Source organism: Salvelinus sp. IW2-2015, unplaced genomic scaffold (assembly GCF_002910315.2).
Source record: "Salvelinus sp. IW2-2015 unplaced genomic scaffold, ASM291031v2 Un_scaffold3309, whole genome shotgun sequence".
Lineage (NCBI taxonomy): Eukaryota > Metazoa > Chordata > Actinopteri > Salmoniformes > Salmonidae > Salvelinus > Salvelinus sp. IW2-2015.
Window position 1 is genome coordinate 24,313 of NW_019944593.1, and position 19,553 is coordinate 43,865.

Below are 19,553 nucleotides of genomic sequence, written 5' to 3' on the forward strand. Positions count from 1 at the left end.
GACATAGACCAGGGGTGTCAAAGTCAAATGGACGGAGGGCCAAATAAAAAATTTAGCTACAAGCCGAGGGCCGGACTGTTCGAATGTTCATTGAAAAATTTTTAAATGACGCATATAGTCTAGTGAACCTAATTGAACCTACTGAAAACCTACGGCAATGGTGTTTCTGCTCAGACTCACATTTAAAAAGAGTTGCCTTTTTTCTGGGCAAACTTCGTCACAAACTTTAATCATGCAGTTTTTGATGAAATCCCCCTCCGTAAATGGCCGGGCTGATTTAGCGATCTCTTCTGCCAAAATAAAACTGGCCTTGACAGCAGCCTGGCCTTGTGATTTGGCTTTTTTGAACAGAGCCTGTCGAGATTTGAGGCCTCGTTTTAATTCCTCTGCCTTTTGTAGCCTTTGTTCCATGTCCATATTCTTGTTTTTGTCCGCGTGTTTCGTTTCATGAAATGAAGCAGCCTACTGCTCGGTGCGTCACCGTTGCATTGTGGGAAATGTAGTATTGGTGCGTGTAAAAGATCTGCGGGCTGCCGGCTTGCTGCGGTCTGCGGGCCGGTTCTAATAATAAATCAAGATCATCCCAGGGGCCGTAAAAAACCTTCTCGCGGGCCGGATGTGGCCCGCGGGCCTTGACTCTGACATATATGACATAGACTGACTGACCAGGTGAATCCAGGTGAAAGCTATGATCCCTTATTGATGTCAACTGTTAAATCCACTTCAATCAGTGTAGATGAAGGGGGAGGAGAAATAAGGATTGTTAAGTCTTGAGACAATTGAGACATGTATTGTGTATGTGTGCCATTCAGAGGGTAAATGGGCAAGATAAAATATTTAAGTGCCTTTGAAAGGGGTATGGTAGTAGGTACCAGGCACACCGGATTGAATGTGTCAAGAACCGCAACACTGCTGGGTTTTTCACACTCAACATTTTCCTGTGTGTATCAAAAACGGTCCACCACCCAAATGACATCCAGCCAACTTGACACAACGGTGGGAAGAATTGGAGGCAACATGGGCCAGCGTCCCTGTCGAATGCTTTCAACACCAAAGAATTGAGTCTGTTCTGAGGGCAAAAGGGGGTATGACTCAATAGTCGGAAGGTGTTCCTAATGTTTTGTACACTCGGTGTAATTGGCTATTCAAAGCACTAAGGTTAAACAAGGTTATGAACATTGTTTCCAGAGAAAAGTGATATATTCTTTGCTCTCTGGAAGTGTGACCTGTCAGATTCAATATAACGCGCATCATCTTCTATGACGGAGTGGAATTTCTTTGAATTGTACTGAATTAAATTATACTTGCTGTCACTCAAACCAAATTATGATTAATTATAATTCTACATCCTGTGGGGTGGATTTAGGCGACATCGGAATCTTACCGGGAGCGACATGGGCAGCCGCCCGGGGCAGAATCTTACCGGGGGCGGCATGGGGCGCCCGCACGAAGATAATACAGTTGAAGTCGGAAGTTTACATACACCTTAGCACATTTAAACTCAGTTTTTTCACAATTCCTGACATTTCATCCTAGTAAAAATTCCCTGTCTTTGGCCAGTTAGGATCAACACTTTATTTTAACTGTTACGTCCGTTGATGGAAGGATCGGACCAGCAGCGTGGCGTACATCTTTATTTAATTGATGACACCGAAAAAAACAACAAATACAAAACGAAACGCACAGTTCTGTAGGGCTGGAAAGCAACTGTACAAAAACAAGATCCCACAAACTAAAGGTGGAAAAAAGGCTGCCTAAGTATGATCCCCAATCAGAGACAACGATAGACAGCTGCCTCTGATTGGGAACAATACCCGGCCAACAAAGAAATAGAAAAACTAGAATGCCCACCCAAATCACACCCTGACCTAACCAAATAGAGAAATAAAAAGGCTCTCTAAGGTCAGGGCGTGACAACCACTTTATTTTAAGAATGTGAAATGTCAGAATAATAGTAGAGAGAATGATTTATTTCAGCTTTTATTTCTTTCTTCACATTCCCAGTGGGTCAGAAGATTACATACACTCAATTAGTATTTGGTAGCATTGCCTTTAAATTGTTTAACTTGGGTCAAACGTTTTGGGTAGCCTTCCACAAGCTGGGTGAATAAGTTGCGTGAATTTTGGCCCATTCCTCCTGACAGAGCTCGTGTAACTGAGTCAGGTTTAATCAGGTTTTGTAGGCCTCCTTGCTCGCTCACGCTTTTTCAGTTCTGCCTCAAATTTTCTATAGGATTGTGGTCAGGGCTTTGTGAATGCCACTCCAATACCTTGACTTTGTTGTCCTTAAGCCATTTTGCCACAAGTTTGGAAGTATGCTTGGGGTCATTGTCCGTTTGGAAGACACATTTGCGACCAAGCTTTAACTTCCTGACTGATGTCTTGAGATGTTGCTTCAATATATCCACATAATTTTCCATTCTCATGATGCCATCTATTTTGTGAAGTGCACTAGTCCCTCCTGCAGCAAAGCACCCCCCACAACATGATGCTGCCACCCACGTGTTTCACGGTTGGGATGGTGTTCTTCGGCTTGCAAGCGTCCCCATTTTTCCTCTAAACACAATTATGGTCATTATGGCCAAACAGTTAAATGTTTGTTTCATCAGACCAGAGGACATTTCTCCAAAAAGTACGATCTTTGTCCCAATGTGCAGTTGCAAACCGTAGTCTGGGTTTTTTATGGCGGTTTTGGAGCAGTGGCTTCTTCCTTGCTGAGCAGCGTTTCAGGTTCTGTCGATTTAGGACTCGTTTTACTGTGGATATAGATACTTTTGTACCCGTTTCCTCCAGCATCGTCACAAGGTCCTTTGCTGTTGTTCTGGGATGGATTTGCACTTTCACACCAAAGTACGTTCATCTCCAGGAGACAGAACGCGTCTCCTTCCTGAGCGGTATGACGGCTGCGGGGTCTCATGGTGTTAATACTTGTGTATTATTGTTTGTACAGATGGACATGGTACCTTCAGGTGTTTGGAAATTGCTCCCAAGGCTGAATCAGACTTGTGGAGGTCCCACATTTTTCTCTGAGATCTTGGCTGATTTCTTTTTATTTTCCCATCATGTCAAGCAAAGAGGCACTGAGTTTGAAGGTAGGCCTTGAAATACATCCACAGGTACACCTCCAATTGACTCAAATGATGTCAATTAGTCTATCAGAAGCTTCTAAAGCCATGACATCCTTTTCTGGAATTTTCCAAGCTGTTAACTTAGTGTATGTAAACTTCTGACCCACTGGATTTGTGACACAGTGAATTATAAGTGAAATATTCTGTCTGTAAACAATTGTTTGAAAAGTTACTTGTGTCCTGCACAAAGTAGATGTCCTAACCGACTTGCCAAAACTATAGTTACGAGTTGGGGAGGGGGGCGGGGGTAGTTTGACCTCAGGTCTCCCCACTGGAAGCCCGAGGTAGGGGGAGCGGGGGAATCTATCAAATAGCGCACCTCTAACTTTGTACAGTACTAATGCAATTAGTAATGCAATTAGGTGTGCAATTTAGTTTGTGTGTTTCTTGTTTGGAGACCAATAGTGTAATAATCAGGTTCTCTTCTTTATAAGTGTGTTATTCTATTTGTGTATTTGTGTGATTTAGGATTTGTGCAGTTTTATTTTATTTGTATGTTTTTTGTAATAGGGTAATAGGGTAATAGGGTAATAGGGTAATAGGGTAATAGGGTAATAACTCAATTCTCTTTTTTATTTGTATTTATACACTAAAATGTGTTTCTATTTGTCTGTTAGTGTCTTTTGATATTTTTGACTTATTTTTTGTATATATTTTTATATTTATATAGTTTTAAATATTATGATTATTTATTTTGTTTTGTTCAAATGTCTGAATTAAAATTACAGATAGTTCAGAATGGTGTTTATTTGGGGGGAGGGGGGTGGSTGYAGGGGGGGGGGGTTCTCCCCCTTTAGAACCGCCACTGCGGTAGGATGTGGCCAATTCAAATTTCAACTCACGAGTTGAATGGGAGTCAATTCCAAAATTCTGAATTGAAACTGAAACAACCGCGACGTTATAATAATGTATTAGCAAGATTAAGCTATGACCAGCCTGCACACATACATGTACTGCATATTCAACACTACCGGTATGTGTTGTACAACATCAACATGACATCAATGCATTTGATCAATGGGTTTTCTGTGTCAGTCTAGGTGTCTGTATCTATTTACCCATAGTGCAGAGGAAGACAGGGAGGTTGATGTCTTCATCACCCGTACCATACCCATAGTACAGAGGAAGACAAGGACGATGATGTTGTCTAAGTCATTCTGTGTGTATCTGTTCCCAGGTTACGGCATCAGCCTGCTGTGTTTTCTAAGTCATTCTGTGTGTATCTGTTCCCATGTTATGGCATCAGCCTGCTGTGTTGTCTAAGTCATTCTGTGTGTGTATCTGTTCCCATGTTATGGCATCAGCCTGCTGTGTTGTCTAAGTCATTCTGTGTGTGTATCTGTTCCCAGGTTATGGCATCGGCCTGCTGTGTTGTCTAAGTCATTCTGTGTGTGTATCTGTTCCCAGGTTATGGCATCGGCCTGCGTCAGAACTCTCCTCTGTCCTCTAACATCTCAGAGCTGGTGAGCCAGTACAAGTCAGACGGCTTCATGGATATGCTGCATGACAAGTGGTACAAGGTGGTGCCCTGTGGAAAACGGAGCTTCGCCGTCACTGAGGTAATGTACATCGTACCACTTTAAAATTAATGAAATACAGTAGCAAGCGAAAGTATTCACCCCCTTGGCATTTTTACTATTTTGTTGCCTTACAACTTGGAATTAAAATATATTTTTTGTATCATTTGATTTACAACCACTTTGAAGACGCAAAATATTTTTTATTGTGAAACAAACAAGAAATTTTACAAAAAAAATAACTTGAGCATGCAAAACTATTCACCCCCCCAAAGTCAATACTTATAGCCCAGTCTCTTGGGGTATGTCTTTGTAAATTTGGCACATCTAGCCACTGGGATTTTTGCCCATTCTTCAAGGCAAAACTGCTCCAGCACCTTCAAGTTGGATGGGTTCCGCTGATGTACAGACATCTTTAAGTCATACCACAGAATTTCAATTGGATTGAGGTCTGGGCTTTGACTAGGCCATTCCAAGACATTTAAATGTTTCCCCATAAACCACTCGAGTGTTCCTTTAGCAGTATGTTTAGGGTCATTGTCCTGCTGGAAGGTGAACCTCCGTCCCAGTCTCAAATTTCTGGAAGACTGAAACAGGGTTCCCTCAAGAATGTCCCTGTATTTAGCACCAACCATCATTCCTTCAATTCTGACCAGTTTCCCAGTCCCTGCCAATGAAAAACTTCCCCACAGCATGATGCTGCCACCACCATGCTTCACTGTAGGGGTGGTGTTCTCGGGGTGATGAGAGGTGTTGGGTTTGTGCCAGACATGGTGTTTTCCTTGATGGTCTAAAAGCTACGTTTTAGTCTCTGACCAGTACCTTCTTCCATATGTTTGGGGAGTCTCCCACATATGTTTTGATGAAAACCAAACATGTTTGCACATTTCTTTAAGTAATGGTCCCTATTTTTTGCCACTCTTCCATAAAGCCCAGCTCTGTGGAGTGTACGTCTTAAAGTGGTCCTATGGACATATACACCAATCTCCGCAGTGGAGCTTTGCAGCTCCTTCAGGGTTATCTTTGGTCTCTTTGTTACCTCTCTGATTAATGCCCTCCTTACCTGGTCTGTGAGTTTTGGTGGGCAGCCCTCTCTTGGCAGGTTTGTTGTGGTTCCATATTCTTTCAATTTTTAATGATGGATTTAATAGTGCTCCGTGGGATATTCAAAGTTTTGGATATTTTTTATAACCCAACCCTGATCTGTACTTCTCAACAACTTCGTCCCTGACCTGTTTGCTTGGTGGTGCCCCTTGCTTGGTGGTGTTGCAGACCCAGAACAGGTGTGTATATATACTGAGATCATGTGATACTTAGATTGCACACAGGTAATTGGTTGCACCAGATCTTATTTAGGGGCTTCATAGCAAAGGGGTGAATACATATGCACGCACCACTTTCCGTTTTTGAATTTTTGTAATTATTTTGAACAAATGTTTTTTTTTTTTTTTTCGCTTCACCGATTTGAATTATTTTGTGTTTGTCCATTACATGACATCCACATAAAAATCTGTTTAAATTACAGGTTGTAATGCAACAAAATAGGAAAAACGCCACACTACTTCAATATTAATGAAATACATGTCAATACTTAATCATCTCCATCAGTCTGTGTTTATTTGTGTGTTTTGAAGTCTTAATGATGGAGTCCATTATAAATTGTGGAAGCTTACTAATGATGGAGTCTATTATAAATTATGGAAGCTTACTAATGATGGAGTCTATTATAAATGATGGAAGCTTACTAATGATGGAGTCCATTATAAATGATAGAAGCTTACTAATGATGGGCCTAAATATTAGATATTGTAGTAATAGTGATGTGTACGGTGAATTGTATAGTGGTGTATAGTGTATAGTGTACGGTGAACCGTAATAGTGGTGTGTACAGTGACGTGTAATGGTGTATAGTGATGTGTAATAGTCGGTGGTGTAATAGTCGGGCCTCCCGGGTGGCGCAGTGGTCTAGGGCACTGCATCGCAGTGCTAGCTGCGCCACCAGAGTCTCTGGGTTCGCGCCCAGGCTCTGTCGCAGCCGGCCGCGACCGGGAGGTCCGTGGGGCGCCGCACAATTGGCATAGCGTCGTCCGGGTTAGGGAGGGTTTGGCCGGTAGGGATATCCTTGTCTCATCGCGCTCCAGCGACTCCTGTGGCGGGCCGGGCGCAGTGCGCGCTAACCAAGGGGGCCAGGTACACGGTGTTTCCTCCGACACATTGGTGCGGCTGGCTTCCGGGTTGGAGGCGCGCTGTGTTAAGAAGCAGTGCGGCTTGGTTGGGTTGTGCTTCGGAGGACGCATGGCTTTCGACCTTCGTCTCTCCCGAGCCCGTACGGGAGTTGTAGCGATGAGACAAATAGTAACTACTAACAATTGGATACCACGAAATTGGGGAGAAAATGGGATAAAATTTGAAAATATATATATATAAAAAAATAGTCGGTGGTGATGTGTAATAGTGTACAGCGATGTGTAATAGAGTACAGTGTATGTTTATAGTGATGTTATAGTGATGTGTAACAGGGATGTGTAACAGGGATGTGTACCAGGGATGTGTAATAGGGATGTGTAATAGTAAACAGTGATGTACAATAGCGATGGCAATAGGATGTGTAACATTGAAGTGTAATAGTGATGTGTAATAGTAAATGTGTAACGGTAATGTGTAACGGTAATGTGTAACGGTAATGTGTAATAGTGATGTGTAATAGTAAACAGTGATGTGTAATAGTAAACAGTGATGTGTAATAGTGATGTGTAATAGTGTACAGTGATGTGTGATGTGTAATAGTGTACAGTGATGTGTAATAGTGTACAGTATGTGTAATAGTGTACAGTGATGTGTTAATAGTGTATAGTGATGTGTAACAGTGTATAGCGATGTTTAACAGTGATGTGTAATAGTGTATAGCGATGTGTAACAGTGTATAGCGATGTGTAACAGTGATGTGTAATAGTGTACAGCGATGTGTAACAGTGTATAGCGATGTGTAACATTGATGTGTAATAGTTTACAGTGATGTGTAATAGCGATGTTGTAACAGTGATGTGTAATAGCGATGTGTAACATTGATGTGTAATAGTTTACAGTGATGTGTAATAGCGATGTGTAACAGTGATGTGTAATAGCGATGTGTAACATTGATGTGTAATAGTTTACAGTGATGTGTAATAGCGATGTTAACAGTGATGTAGATAGTTTACAGTGATGTGTAATAGCGATGTGTAATAGAAAACAGTGATGTGTAATAGCGATGTGTAACAGTGATGTGTAATAGTAAACAGTGATGTGTAATAGCGATGTGTAATAGTGATGTGCTTAATAGTTTAACAGTGATGTGTAATAGCGATGTGTAACACGTTGATGTGTAACAGTGATGTGTAATAGCGATGTGTAATAGCGATGTGTAATAGGGATGTGTAATAGTGTATAGCGATGTTTAACAGTGATGTGTAATAGGGATGTGTGATAGTGTAATAGTGATGTGCTGCTGAATCAATACATTACACTTTACTCTTAAATAGATCCTGTGTGTTCGGCTCTATTCTCTTCAGACCGTTTGGATGGGACATATACTGATCCTGTCTGTCTGTCTGGTCTTCTCTCTTTCCAGACCTTACAAATGGGCATTAAGCATTTCTCAGGCCTGTTTTTGATGCTGTGTGTCGGATTGGTTCTGTCTCTCCTCACCACCCTGGCTGAACACATAATCTACCGCTTTGTCATACCCAGAGTCAAGGACCCCAAGTTCAAGTATTGGCTGCATACTAGTCAGGTAATGCCGGGCATACATGCACTACACGACTTGCAAAATCATAACATTGCTGAGCCTCTCACATTAAACAAACATATTTCCTGTAGTTTTTTGTTGTCTTGTTTACATAGTGTTGCTCACACTAAACATTGTGCCACAGACAGGCAGTCACACACTACAAGATTCTTCACTTGGTCATGAGGATTTTCAATACCACCCTGTCTCTATAAAACAATTATGTGATGATGTGATTAGATTGTTGATGTAGCAACAAAGAGCTGTGGCTCAAAGCAGTCTCAGAGACGTTTCCAGTAAGAGGGTGAAGCTTGCCATACAGAGCCAATACATTTTGAATTGAATGACAGTGCTTGTTTAACTTCAGAGTTGAAAGGACGTTTGACACTGTGGCTTTGGTTTAGTACAGGATACATCTCTGACCTGCTCACATTAACCCAAGCAACGAAATGGATGTTTTGTCTCCGATATCAAAAACTTTGTAGTGTACGCCCAGGGCTCTAAACTACGACCAATGGGGTACTTTTATTTTGGGAGCACCGTAGCGACAAAATAATTATCCAATAAAAAACTCAATAAGTAACAATATTTAGACAAATCACTCTTCACTGCTCAAACAAGACAGAAACACTACTAGACCTACTGACTACAGCAACGCCACTAGACCTACTGACTACAGCACACCCACTAGACCTACTGACTACAGCAACACCACTAGACCTACTGACTACAGCAACGCCACTAAGACTACTGACTACAGCAACGCCACTAGACCTACTGACTACAGCAACGCACTAGACCTACTGACTACAGCAACACACTAGACCTACTGACTACAGCAACACCACTAGCCTACTGACTACAGCAACACCACTAGACCTACTGACTACAGCAACACCACTAGACCTGCTGACTACAGCAACACCACTAGACCTACTGACTACAGCAACACCACTAGACCTACTGACTACAGCAACACCACTAGACCTACTGACTACAGCAACACCACTAGAGCTACTACTACAACAACACCACTAGACTACTGACTACAGCAACAGCACTAGACCTACTGACTACAGCAACACCACTAGACCTACTGACTACAGCAACACACTAGACCTACTGACTACAGCACACCACTAGACTACTGCTACAGCAACACCACTAGACCTCTGACTACAGCACACCACTAGACTACTGACTACAGCAACACCACTAGACTACTGACTACAGCAACACCACTAGACCTCTGACTACAGCAACACCACTAGACCTACTGACTACAGCAACGCCACTAGACCTACTGACTCAGCACGCCACTAGACCTACTGACTACAGCAACGCCACTAGACTACTGACTACAGCAACGCCACTAGACCTACTGACTACAGCAACGCCACTAGCCTACTGACTACAGCAACGCATAGACCTACTGACTACAGCAACGCTACTAGACCTACTGACTACAGCAACATCACTTGGTATATTATCTACAGCAACAGAGATAGAGATTAAATAGAGATTACATCTAACAGCTCGTTCTGCCAAGGAGGAGAATGATTTTCTGTATTCAAACACAAAATAATGGATTTCAAATCAACCCGACATATGGAAATGAGGTTGCCTGCACAAACATAACTAGCATTTGGCACCATTGTGCGGACACTATCCGAGAGGAGGTTTAGTGCAATCATGGATCCTTGGGACGCCAACCACTAAACCCTAATCCTTAAAAGCAAGTTGATTTATTAGCTAGATTCTAGATCAAAGAAATGTATTCGTTATTTTATTATTAGTAATATTTATTATTAGTATTAGTATTATTAATATTATTAGTATTATTACTAGTAGTTGTATTATTAATAATGAATTTCATATTAGTATTAGTATTATATTATTAATACGATTACTATTAGTGGTATTAGCAGTATTATTTTTTACCATTATTATCAATACAAGAATTAGTATTATTACTCATGAGTATTAATAGTAGTATTATTGGTGGGAGTATCAAATCAAATCAAATCAAATTTTTATTAGCCACATACACATGGTTAGCAGATGTTAATGCGAGTGTAGCGAAATGCTTGTGCTTCTAGTTCGACAATGCAGTAATAACCAACAGTAATCTAACCTAACAATTCCACACTACTACCTTACACACACACACAAGTGTAAAGGGATAAAGAATATGTACATAAAGATATATGAATGAGTGGTGGTACAGAACGGCATGGCAGTGCAGTAGATGGTATAGAGTACGGTATATACATATGAGATGAGTACTGTAGGGTATGTAAACATAAAGTGGCATAGTTTAAAGTGGCTAGTGGTACATGTATTGCATAAAGATGGCAAGATGCAGTAGATGATATAGAGTACAGTATATATACATATGAGATGGGTAATGTAGGGTTGTAAACATTGTATTAAGTGGCATTGCTTAAAGTGGCTAGTGGTACATTTTTACATAATTCCATCAATTCCCATTTTAAAGTGGCTGGAGTTGAGTCAGTATGTTGGCAGCGGCCGCTAAATGTTAGTGGTGGCTGTTTAACAGTCTGATGGCCTTGAGATAGAAGCTGTTTTTCAGTCTCTCGGTCCTGCTTTGATGCACCTGTACTGACCTCGCCTTCTGGATGATAGCGGGGTGAACAGGCAGTGGCTTGGGTGGTTGTTGTCCTTGATGATCTTTATGCCTTCCTGTGACATCGGGTGTGTAGGTGTCCTGGAGGGCAGGTAGTTTGCCCCTGGTGATGCGTTCTGCAGACCTCACTACCCTCTGGAGAGCCTTACGGTTGTGGGCGGAGCAGTTGCCGTACCAGGCGGTGATACAGCCCACAGGATGCTCTCGATTGTGCATCTGTAGAAGTTTGTGAGTGCTTTTGGTGACAAGCCGAATTTCTTCAGCCTTCCTAGGGTTGAAGAGGCGCTGCTGCGCCTTCTTCACAACGCTGTCTGTGTGGGTACCAGTTCATTTGTCCGTGATGTGTACACCGAGGACTTAAAACTTTCCACCTTCTCCACTACTGACCCGTCGATGTGGATAGGGGGTGCTCCCTCTGCTGTTTCCTGAAGTCCACAATCATCTCCTTTGTTTTGTTGACGTTGAGTATGAGGTTATTTCCTGACACCACACTCCGAGGGCCCTCACCTCCTCCCTGTAGGCCGTCTCGTCGTTGTTGGTGATCAAGCCTACCACTGTAGTGTCATCCGCAAACTTGATGATTGAGTTGGAGGCGTGCATGGCCACGCAGTCGTGGGTGAACAGGGAGTACAGGAGAGGGCTCAGAACGCACCCTTGTGGGGCCCCAGTGTTGAGGATCAGCGGGGTGGAGATGTTGTTACCTACCCTCACCACCTGGGGGCGGCCCGTCAGGAAGTCCAGGACCCAGTTGCACAGGGCGGGGTCGAGACCCAGGGTCTCGAGCTTGATGACGAGTTTGGGGGTACTATGGTGTTAAATGCTGAGCTGTAATCGATGAACAGCATTCTCACATGGGTATTCCTCTTGTCCAGATGGGTTAGGGCAGTGTGCAGTGTGGTTGCGATTGCGTCGTCTGTGGACCTATTGGGTCGGTAGAAATTGGAGTGGGTCTAGGGTGTCCGGTAGGGTGGAGGTGTATGGTCCTTGACTAGTCTCTCAAAGCACTTCATGATGACGGAAGTGAGTGCTACGGGGCGGTAGTCGTTTAGCTCAGTTACCTTAGCTTTCTTGGGAACAGGAACAATGGTGGCCCTCTTGAAGCATGTGGGAACAGCAGACTGGGATAAGGATTGATTGAATATGTCCGTAAACACACAGCCAGCTGGTCTGCGCATGCTCTGAGGACGCGGCTGGGAATGCCGTCTGGGCCTGCAGCCTTGCGAGGGTTAACACGTTTAAATGTTTTACTCACCTCGGCTGCAGTGAAGGAGAGCCCGCAGGTTTTGGTAGGGGGCCGTGTCAGTGGCACTGTATTGTCCTCAAAGCGGGCAAAAAAGTTGTTTAGCCTGTCTGGGAGCAGAACATCCTGGTCCTCGACGGGGCTGGTTTTTTTTTGTAATCCGTGATTGACTGTAGACCCTGCCACATACCTCTTGTGTCTGAGCTGTTGAATTTCGACTCGATTTTGTCTCTGTACTGAGACTTAGCCTGTTTGATTGCCTTGCGGAGAGAATAGCTACACTGTTTGTATTCGGTCATGCTTCCGGTCACCTTGCCCTGGTTAAAAGCAGTGGTTCGCGCTTTCAGTTTCACGCGAATGCTGCCGTCAATCCACGGTTTCTGGTTTGGGAATGTTTTTATCGTTGCTGTGGGTACGACATCGTCAATGCACTTCCTAATGAACTCGCTCACCGAATCAGCATATTCGTCAATATTGTTGTTGGACGCGATGCGGAACATATTCCAATCCGCGTGATCGAAGCATATAGTAGCATTAGTATTAGTGGTAGTAGTATTCATATTATTATTAGTTGTGTTATTATTGTTATTATTTGTATTAATTGGTATTAATATGATTCCTATTTGTGGTATTATTAGTACTATTATTAATATGAATATTTTAGTGGTATTATTATAATAATTTTTCATAGTATTAATATTGATATCAGTATAATTAATATTAATAGTATTATTATTATTATTTGTGGTAGTATTGTTATTATTATTATTATTATTAATAGTATTATTCATATTATTTTTATTACTATTACTTTTTTTATTAGTAGTAGTATGAGTATTAGAATTACTCTTTTTAATATTATTAGTAGTATTATTATTTGTAGTATGAGTAGTAGTATTATTATATATATTTTAATGAATATTAGTATGATTATTATTGTCTGTTATCTGAATGCAATAGTGCATAACAGTTTCCTGTTTGCAGGTACACTTTTAAATACAACAAAGGTTATGTTTAATCACCTATATGAATATCTGTGCTGCTACACTTTTTAATACAATCAATGTGGTTTTGTATTTTACATTTGTTTCTTCAAAACGAATCACCTCTGTATATATTTTTTCAGTTTTGAATACAATGATTAGAGGTAGTTTTCATTCTAATGACTGGCCCACTCTCTAGTGATGTGTTCTACATCATTAAGGTAACAACCGGTGACAATTAATAATGATCGGACAGTCAGTAAAACATTTTTTCTTTCTGGTGTTCCTACATTTTGTCTGGTGCTCCTTACTTTTTGTAGTTAGGAGCACCTGTGCTACCTATGAAAAAAGTTAATATAGAGCCATGTGTACGCCTGGCTCAAAAACAAACTCAATTTTCACTATGTTTAAATGCCAGAAAGTTATATTCCTAAAGTATGATATTCTCAGATTAAGTGTACTTTAAACCATGCATACTTTAGCTGTCTGGGTTGGGATCAATTATATTTTAATTTAGTCCATTTCCCCCAATTGAAATTGAATGACCGCAACCCTTGCGGTTTCTGTTACATGTCTGGTGTGTTTAATGTCTGGTGTGTTTAATGTCTGGTGTGTTTAATGTCTGGTGTGTTTAATGTCTGGTGTGTTTAATGTCTGGTGTGTTTGTAATGTCTGGTGTGTTTGTAATGTCTGGTGTGTTTGTAATGTCTGGTGTGTTTGTAATGTCTGGTGTGTTTGTAATGTCTGGTGTGTTTTCTGCTCTGTCCCTCAGAGATTACACCGAGCTATGAACGCGTCTTTCAATGACGATAAACTGCAGACTGTCGCCAAGAAGGAAAAAAGGTAACAAATCATTGACTTGCCATAAGGAAGCAAATTGACAGACCACTGATTGATTGACTTGAGAAACGTTTGATTTAATGTGCCAGTTTGACAGCGTGTGTATCTTGTTTTAATCACATTTTGGCAAATTGAATTGTCAGTGATGATAGTGGTGACGGGATGACGGGTGACACCCAGCTAACTGGCTGTGGAACACGTCAGCATCAGATCAGTGGCGGTCACTGCCGTTTAAGATGAGGGATTACAATCATTTTTCAGGAGAATGGCCTTATTCTTATTACAGCGTATTGGATGACTGTCATCCCAGCTCAATGTAACATTAATAGGTTTAGACTACATGATGCTCTAATTTTCCCTACACCCATCATGAGGTTGCTACAACCTAGCCGAAAGTTTACAGCGTAGGTGCACACAGGTCGAGAGACAAATTTGAGGTGACAGACAGTGACTCATTCAATACCACCTGCATCTAGCTGATCTAGGGTGTAATTATTAATGCAACAGTTGCAAACGAGAGTTAATATTGGACATATTCAGGTATGTTTATCCCCGTTTTGTACCTTTTGCTTCCGTTTAAGAAACGTTTTTTAAAACAGAATCGGCAGAATGAATACATCCCTGATCACTCGTAAACACAGTTCACTTTCATAGCAGCCACGTTGTATTCCTTTTGGCATCTATGAGCTCTCCTCCTCTCACCTTGTGCCTTCGTCTGTGGACTTCAATGCACAACACATCAGCTGTATGTGACCAGGCGAAAAATCCTTTCCAAACAGCTACACACAGCCTACATCGTTGTCACCATATTATATAAAGTAATGTCATAGTCAGCATATCTAATAGAACTAACGCGTTAGTAAACCCGCTACAATCATGCAGTAACGTTACAGTGTACAGTCAGTAATCAGTTACACCAGCGGGCCCCGGTGGCAATATATTAGTAAAACCAAACGTTTACCTTGACTTGGAAGAGTTCCAGTGTTGTGTTGGATAGTCCTAGCCAGCTAGCTAACATAGCATCCGTCTGTTGGAGCAGGGTGTTTCAGAAGGCTAAACTAACTAGCTGCATTTACTAGCTAAGTAAGTGAAACTATTTATATCTTGCTTCTCCTTCATTTTGAAATAAATAATTGTTTTAACTGTTAAACTATTGTCTTTCTTTCTCTATGAGTCAACTATTCACCACATTTTATGGACCTCGGTGCTAGCTAGCTGTAGCTTATGCTTTCAGTACTAGATTAATTTTCTGATCCTTTGATTGGGTGGACAACATGTCAGTTCATGATGCAAGAGTTCTGATAGGCTGGAGGACGTCCTCCAGAAGTTGTCATAATTACTGTGTAAGTCTATGGAAGGGGGTGAGAACCATGAGCCTCCTAGGTTTTGTATTGAAGTCAATGTACCCAGAGGAGGACGGAAGCTAGCTGTCCTCCGGCTACACCATGGTGCTACCCTACAAAGCGCTGCTGAGGCTACTGTAGACCTTTATTGCAAAACACTGTGTTTTTTGTTGGTGACATGTAATTATAATTAGTATTGTTTTATCTTAAAAAGGATATTGTTTTAAATGTATTACCATTTTTATTTTTATGAAATTCACTGAGGATGGTCCTCCCCTTCCTCCTCTGAGGAGCTTCCACTGTATCAGATAGCAGGTTCTGAAGTGCACTATAGGCCCTGGTCTGAAGTAGTGCCCTGGTCTAAAGTAGTGCCCTGGTCTAAAGTAGTACACTATAGGCCCTGGTCTGAAGTTGTGCCCTGGTCTAAAGTAGTACACTATAGGCCTGGTCTGATTAGTAGTGCCTGGTCTAGAGTAGTGCCCTGGTCTAAAGTAGTACACTATAGGCCCTGGTCTGAAGTAGTGCCCTGGTCTAAAGTAGTGCACTATAGGCCCTGGTCTAAAGTAGTACACTATAGGCCCTGGTCTAAAGTAGTGCCCTGGTCTAAAGTAGTACACTATAGGGAATACAGTGCCATTTGGGATGCAAATCAATGTCCATAAAGATGTGTTTTTGTTCGACCCTAAAGGTGCAACGTGGGTAACAACCACCAACAACGACAGGAGCAGCCATGTGTACCATGGAACAGCTCAGAGTCCACCTGCAACTGCAACAGAAGGAAGCTGCCGCCGCAGGAGTCCCATCTGGAGTACCCCCCCTGTGAATGCCCTCTTCTTCCTCCTCAGGTAGGCAACCTCAAGCACAGAAAAATAAGGCACTCATAGCTTGAGTATTTAAATTTTGGGGGAGTGTTGTTGGGAAATTGTACATGTTTTAAACCCCTGTAGGAACCATTTCCTGTATTCTACAGCCGTATTACATACAGTTACAGGCAATACCAGTAGATAGGATGTAGTCAGAATTGATGTATCAAATCAGAGGGTAATTCAAAAATGTGTCATATGTTATTTATGTTTTGATTCGTGCCATTTGATTGGGTGAAAGTGTCAACATTTCTCTTATTTTCTCCTCAGGTGAAGAGCCCCCTACAGGCCACCTCTAACGGGAGGACAGACCTGGTCCAGGTGGGTCTAAAAACCAGGACCAACCCCATGCTGCAGGAGCTGTCAGAGCTGGAGACACACATTACCATCATCAAACAACAGCTGCACATCGCCATGACGAAGAAGAGGGAGCTGGAGCAGTACCAGCAGACACACAACATGACAGAGTAGAGGACCGGTACCAGCAGACACACAACATGACAGAGTAGAGGACTAGTACCAGCAGACACATAACATGACAGAGTAGAGGACTGATACCAGCAGACACACAGCATGACAGAGTAGAGGATTAGTACCAGCAGACACACAACATGACAGAGTAGAGGACTAGTACCAGCAGACACATAACATGACAGAGTAGAGGATTGGTACCAGCAGACACATAACATGACAGAGTAGAGGACTGGTACCAGCAGACACATAACATGACAGAGTAGAGGACTGATACCAGCAGACACACATGACAGAGTAGAGGACTGGTACCAGCAGACACACAACATGACAGAGTAGAGGACTGATACCAGCAAAACACGACAACAGGGGACGAGAGTAAGGATGATTACAGGCAGGAGCGCACCGAGACATGACAGGAGTGAGAGGGACGGGTGATACCAAGCAGACACACAATGACAGAGTAGAGGACTGGGTACCAGCAGACACACACATGACAGAGTAGAGGACTGGTACCAGCAGACACATAACATGACGGTAATTACGCTATAGAAAACGGTACCAATTCGCATAGCGGCGAGTGAAGACATTACAAACTGGTGAGTGAGGCTATGAAGCTAACTCTGTTACAACTAAGTACAGGCAGCACAATATATCTGAATAGAGGCTAGAGCTATCAGCAGACACACAACACTCCTTTGAATAGAGGCTGGAGCTACCAGTAGACACACAGCACCACCTAAATAGAGGCTGGAGCTATCAGCAGACACACAGGCTTTACACCTCTAAGTAGGGCTGGAGCTATCCAGCAGACACAGAGCACCTCTAAGTAGAGGTGGAGCCATAGCGCGGAGTAGAGGACATATGACGAAGTAACACCACACAGGAGCACTGAGTAAGAAGGCTGGTAGGGGAGTAAAGCCGAAACCACAAACGAAACCCTGATATCCCGAGAGTCTGAGAGCAGCATATGGGACTGGAGGACACAGCTCGAGACCCAGATACCAGCAGGACTATAGCCAGGCCCAGAGCCCAAAGCAAACAACCATGCTGCTCCCTGAGCCCTGGAGCCTCTGGAACCCGTCCTTGGTACTCCACCTCTATCCTCCAAGATCTCTCTGATAGAGGAGTTAACCAGAGGAACACTGTCTCCACCTCTATCCTCCAAGATCTCTCTGATAGAGGAGTTAACCAGAAGGAATTTTATCTGCACCCAAAGCCTTGGAAGCTGGTCCCTGTCCTGGATGGAACCTGGTCCCTGTCCTGGATGGAACCTGGTCCCTGTCCTGGATGGAACCTGGTCCCTGTCCTGGATGGAACCTGGTCCCTGTCCTGTATGGATTATATCAATATTCACTGAACTAAAATATAAACACAACATGCAACAATTTCAATGATTTTACTGACTTACAGTTCATATTAAGAAATTAGTCAATTTAAATGAGTTAATTAGGTCCTAATCTATGGATTTAACATGACTGGGAATACAGATATGCATCTGTTGGTCAGAGATACTTTAAAAAAGTTAGGGGCTTGGATCAGAAAACCAGTCAGTATTTGGTGTGACCACCATTTGTCTCACGCAGCGCGACACATCTTCTTCGCATGGAGTTGATCAGGATGTTGATTGTGGTCTGTGGAATGTTGTTCCACTCCTCTTCAATGGCTGTGCGAAGTTGCTGGATATTTGGTGGGAACTGGAACACGTTGTCGTACAGAGCATCCCAAACATGCTCAACGGGTGACATGTCTGGTGAGTATGCAGGCCATGGAAGAACTGGGACATTTTCAGCTTCCAGGAATTGTGTGCAGATCCTTGTGATGAGGTAATGAATGGCACGAAAATGGGCCTCATGATCTCGCCATGGTATTTCTCGACATTCAAATTGCCATCGATAAAATGCAATTTTGTTCGTAGTTTATTCCTGTCCATACCAAAACCCCACCGCCAACATGGCGACTCTCTGTTTACGTTGACGTTAACGTTGACAACAGCAAACCGCTCGCCAGATGACCCAGAGGCCCACACGACACCATCTGCCCGTAGAGGTGAAACCGGGATTCATCCATGAAGTACCCATTTTCTCCAGCGTGCCAGTGGCCATCGAAGGGGAGCATTTGCCCACTGAAGTCGGTTACGACGCCGAACTGCAGGCAGGTCAAGACCCTGGTGAGGACGACGAGCACGCAGATGAGCTTCCCTGAGAAAGTTTCTGTTTGTGCAGATATCTTCGGTTGTGCAAACCCACAGTTTAATCAGATGTCCGAGTGGCTGGTCTCAGACAATCCCGCAGGTGACGAAGCCGGATGTGGAAGTCCTGGGCTGGCGTGGTTACACGTGGTCTGTGGTTGTGAGTACGGTTGGACGTACTGCCAAATTCTCTAAAACAACGGAGGAAGCTTATGGATAGAGAAATTAACATTTAATTCTCTGGCAACAGCTCTGGTGGACATTCCTGCAATCAGCATGCAAATTGCACTCTCCCTCAACTTGAGACATCTGTGACGTTGTGACAAAACTGCACATTTTAGAGTGGCCTTTTATTGGCCCCCAACACAAACTGCACCTATGTAAGGATCATGCTGTTTAATCAGCTTCTTGATATGCAACACCTGTCGGGTGGTGGATTATCTTGGCAAAGGAGAAATTTTAGGGGACAGGGATGTAAACACATTTGTGCACAACATTTGAGAGAAAGAAGCTTTTTGTGCACATGGACATTTTCTGGGGGATCTTTTATTTCAGCTCATGAAA

General features: G+C 42.8%; 1 protein-coding gene across 1 annotated transcript in view; it reads left to right on the forward strand.

The window, feature by feature from the left end:
• Positions 1-16,798, forward strand: part of LOC139025808 (glutamate receptor ionotropic, NMDA 3A-like) — a gene marked incomplete at its 5' end in the record, with an annotated part of 19,154 nt that extends 2,356 nt beyond the window's left edge. The window contains 5 exons of the mRNA XM_070440990.1: positions 4,536-4,687; positions 8,256-8,417; positions 14,054-14,124; positions 16,153-16,309; positions 16,598-16,798. Of these exons, the coding sequence (XP_070297091.1) occupies positions 4,536-4,687; positions 8,256-8,417; positions 14,054-14,124; positions 16,153-16,309; positions 16,598-16,798 (743 nt within the window). The remainder of the gene's footprint in view (positions 1-4,535; positions 4,688-8,255; positions 8,418-14,053; positions 14,125-16,152; positions 16,310-16,597) is intronic.
• Between the last annotated feature and the right edge of the window lie 2,755 nt (positions 16,799-19,553).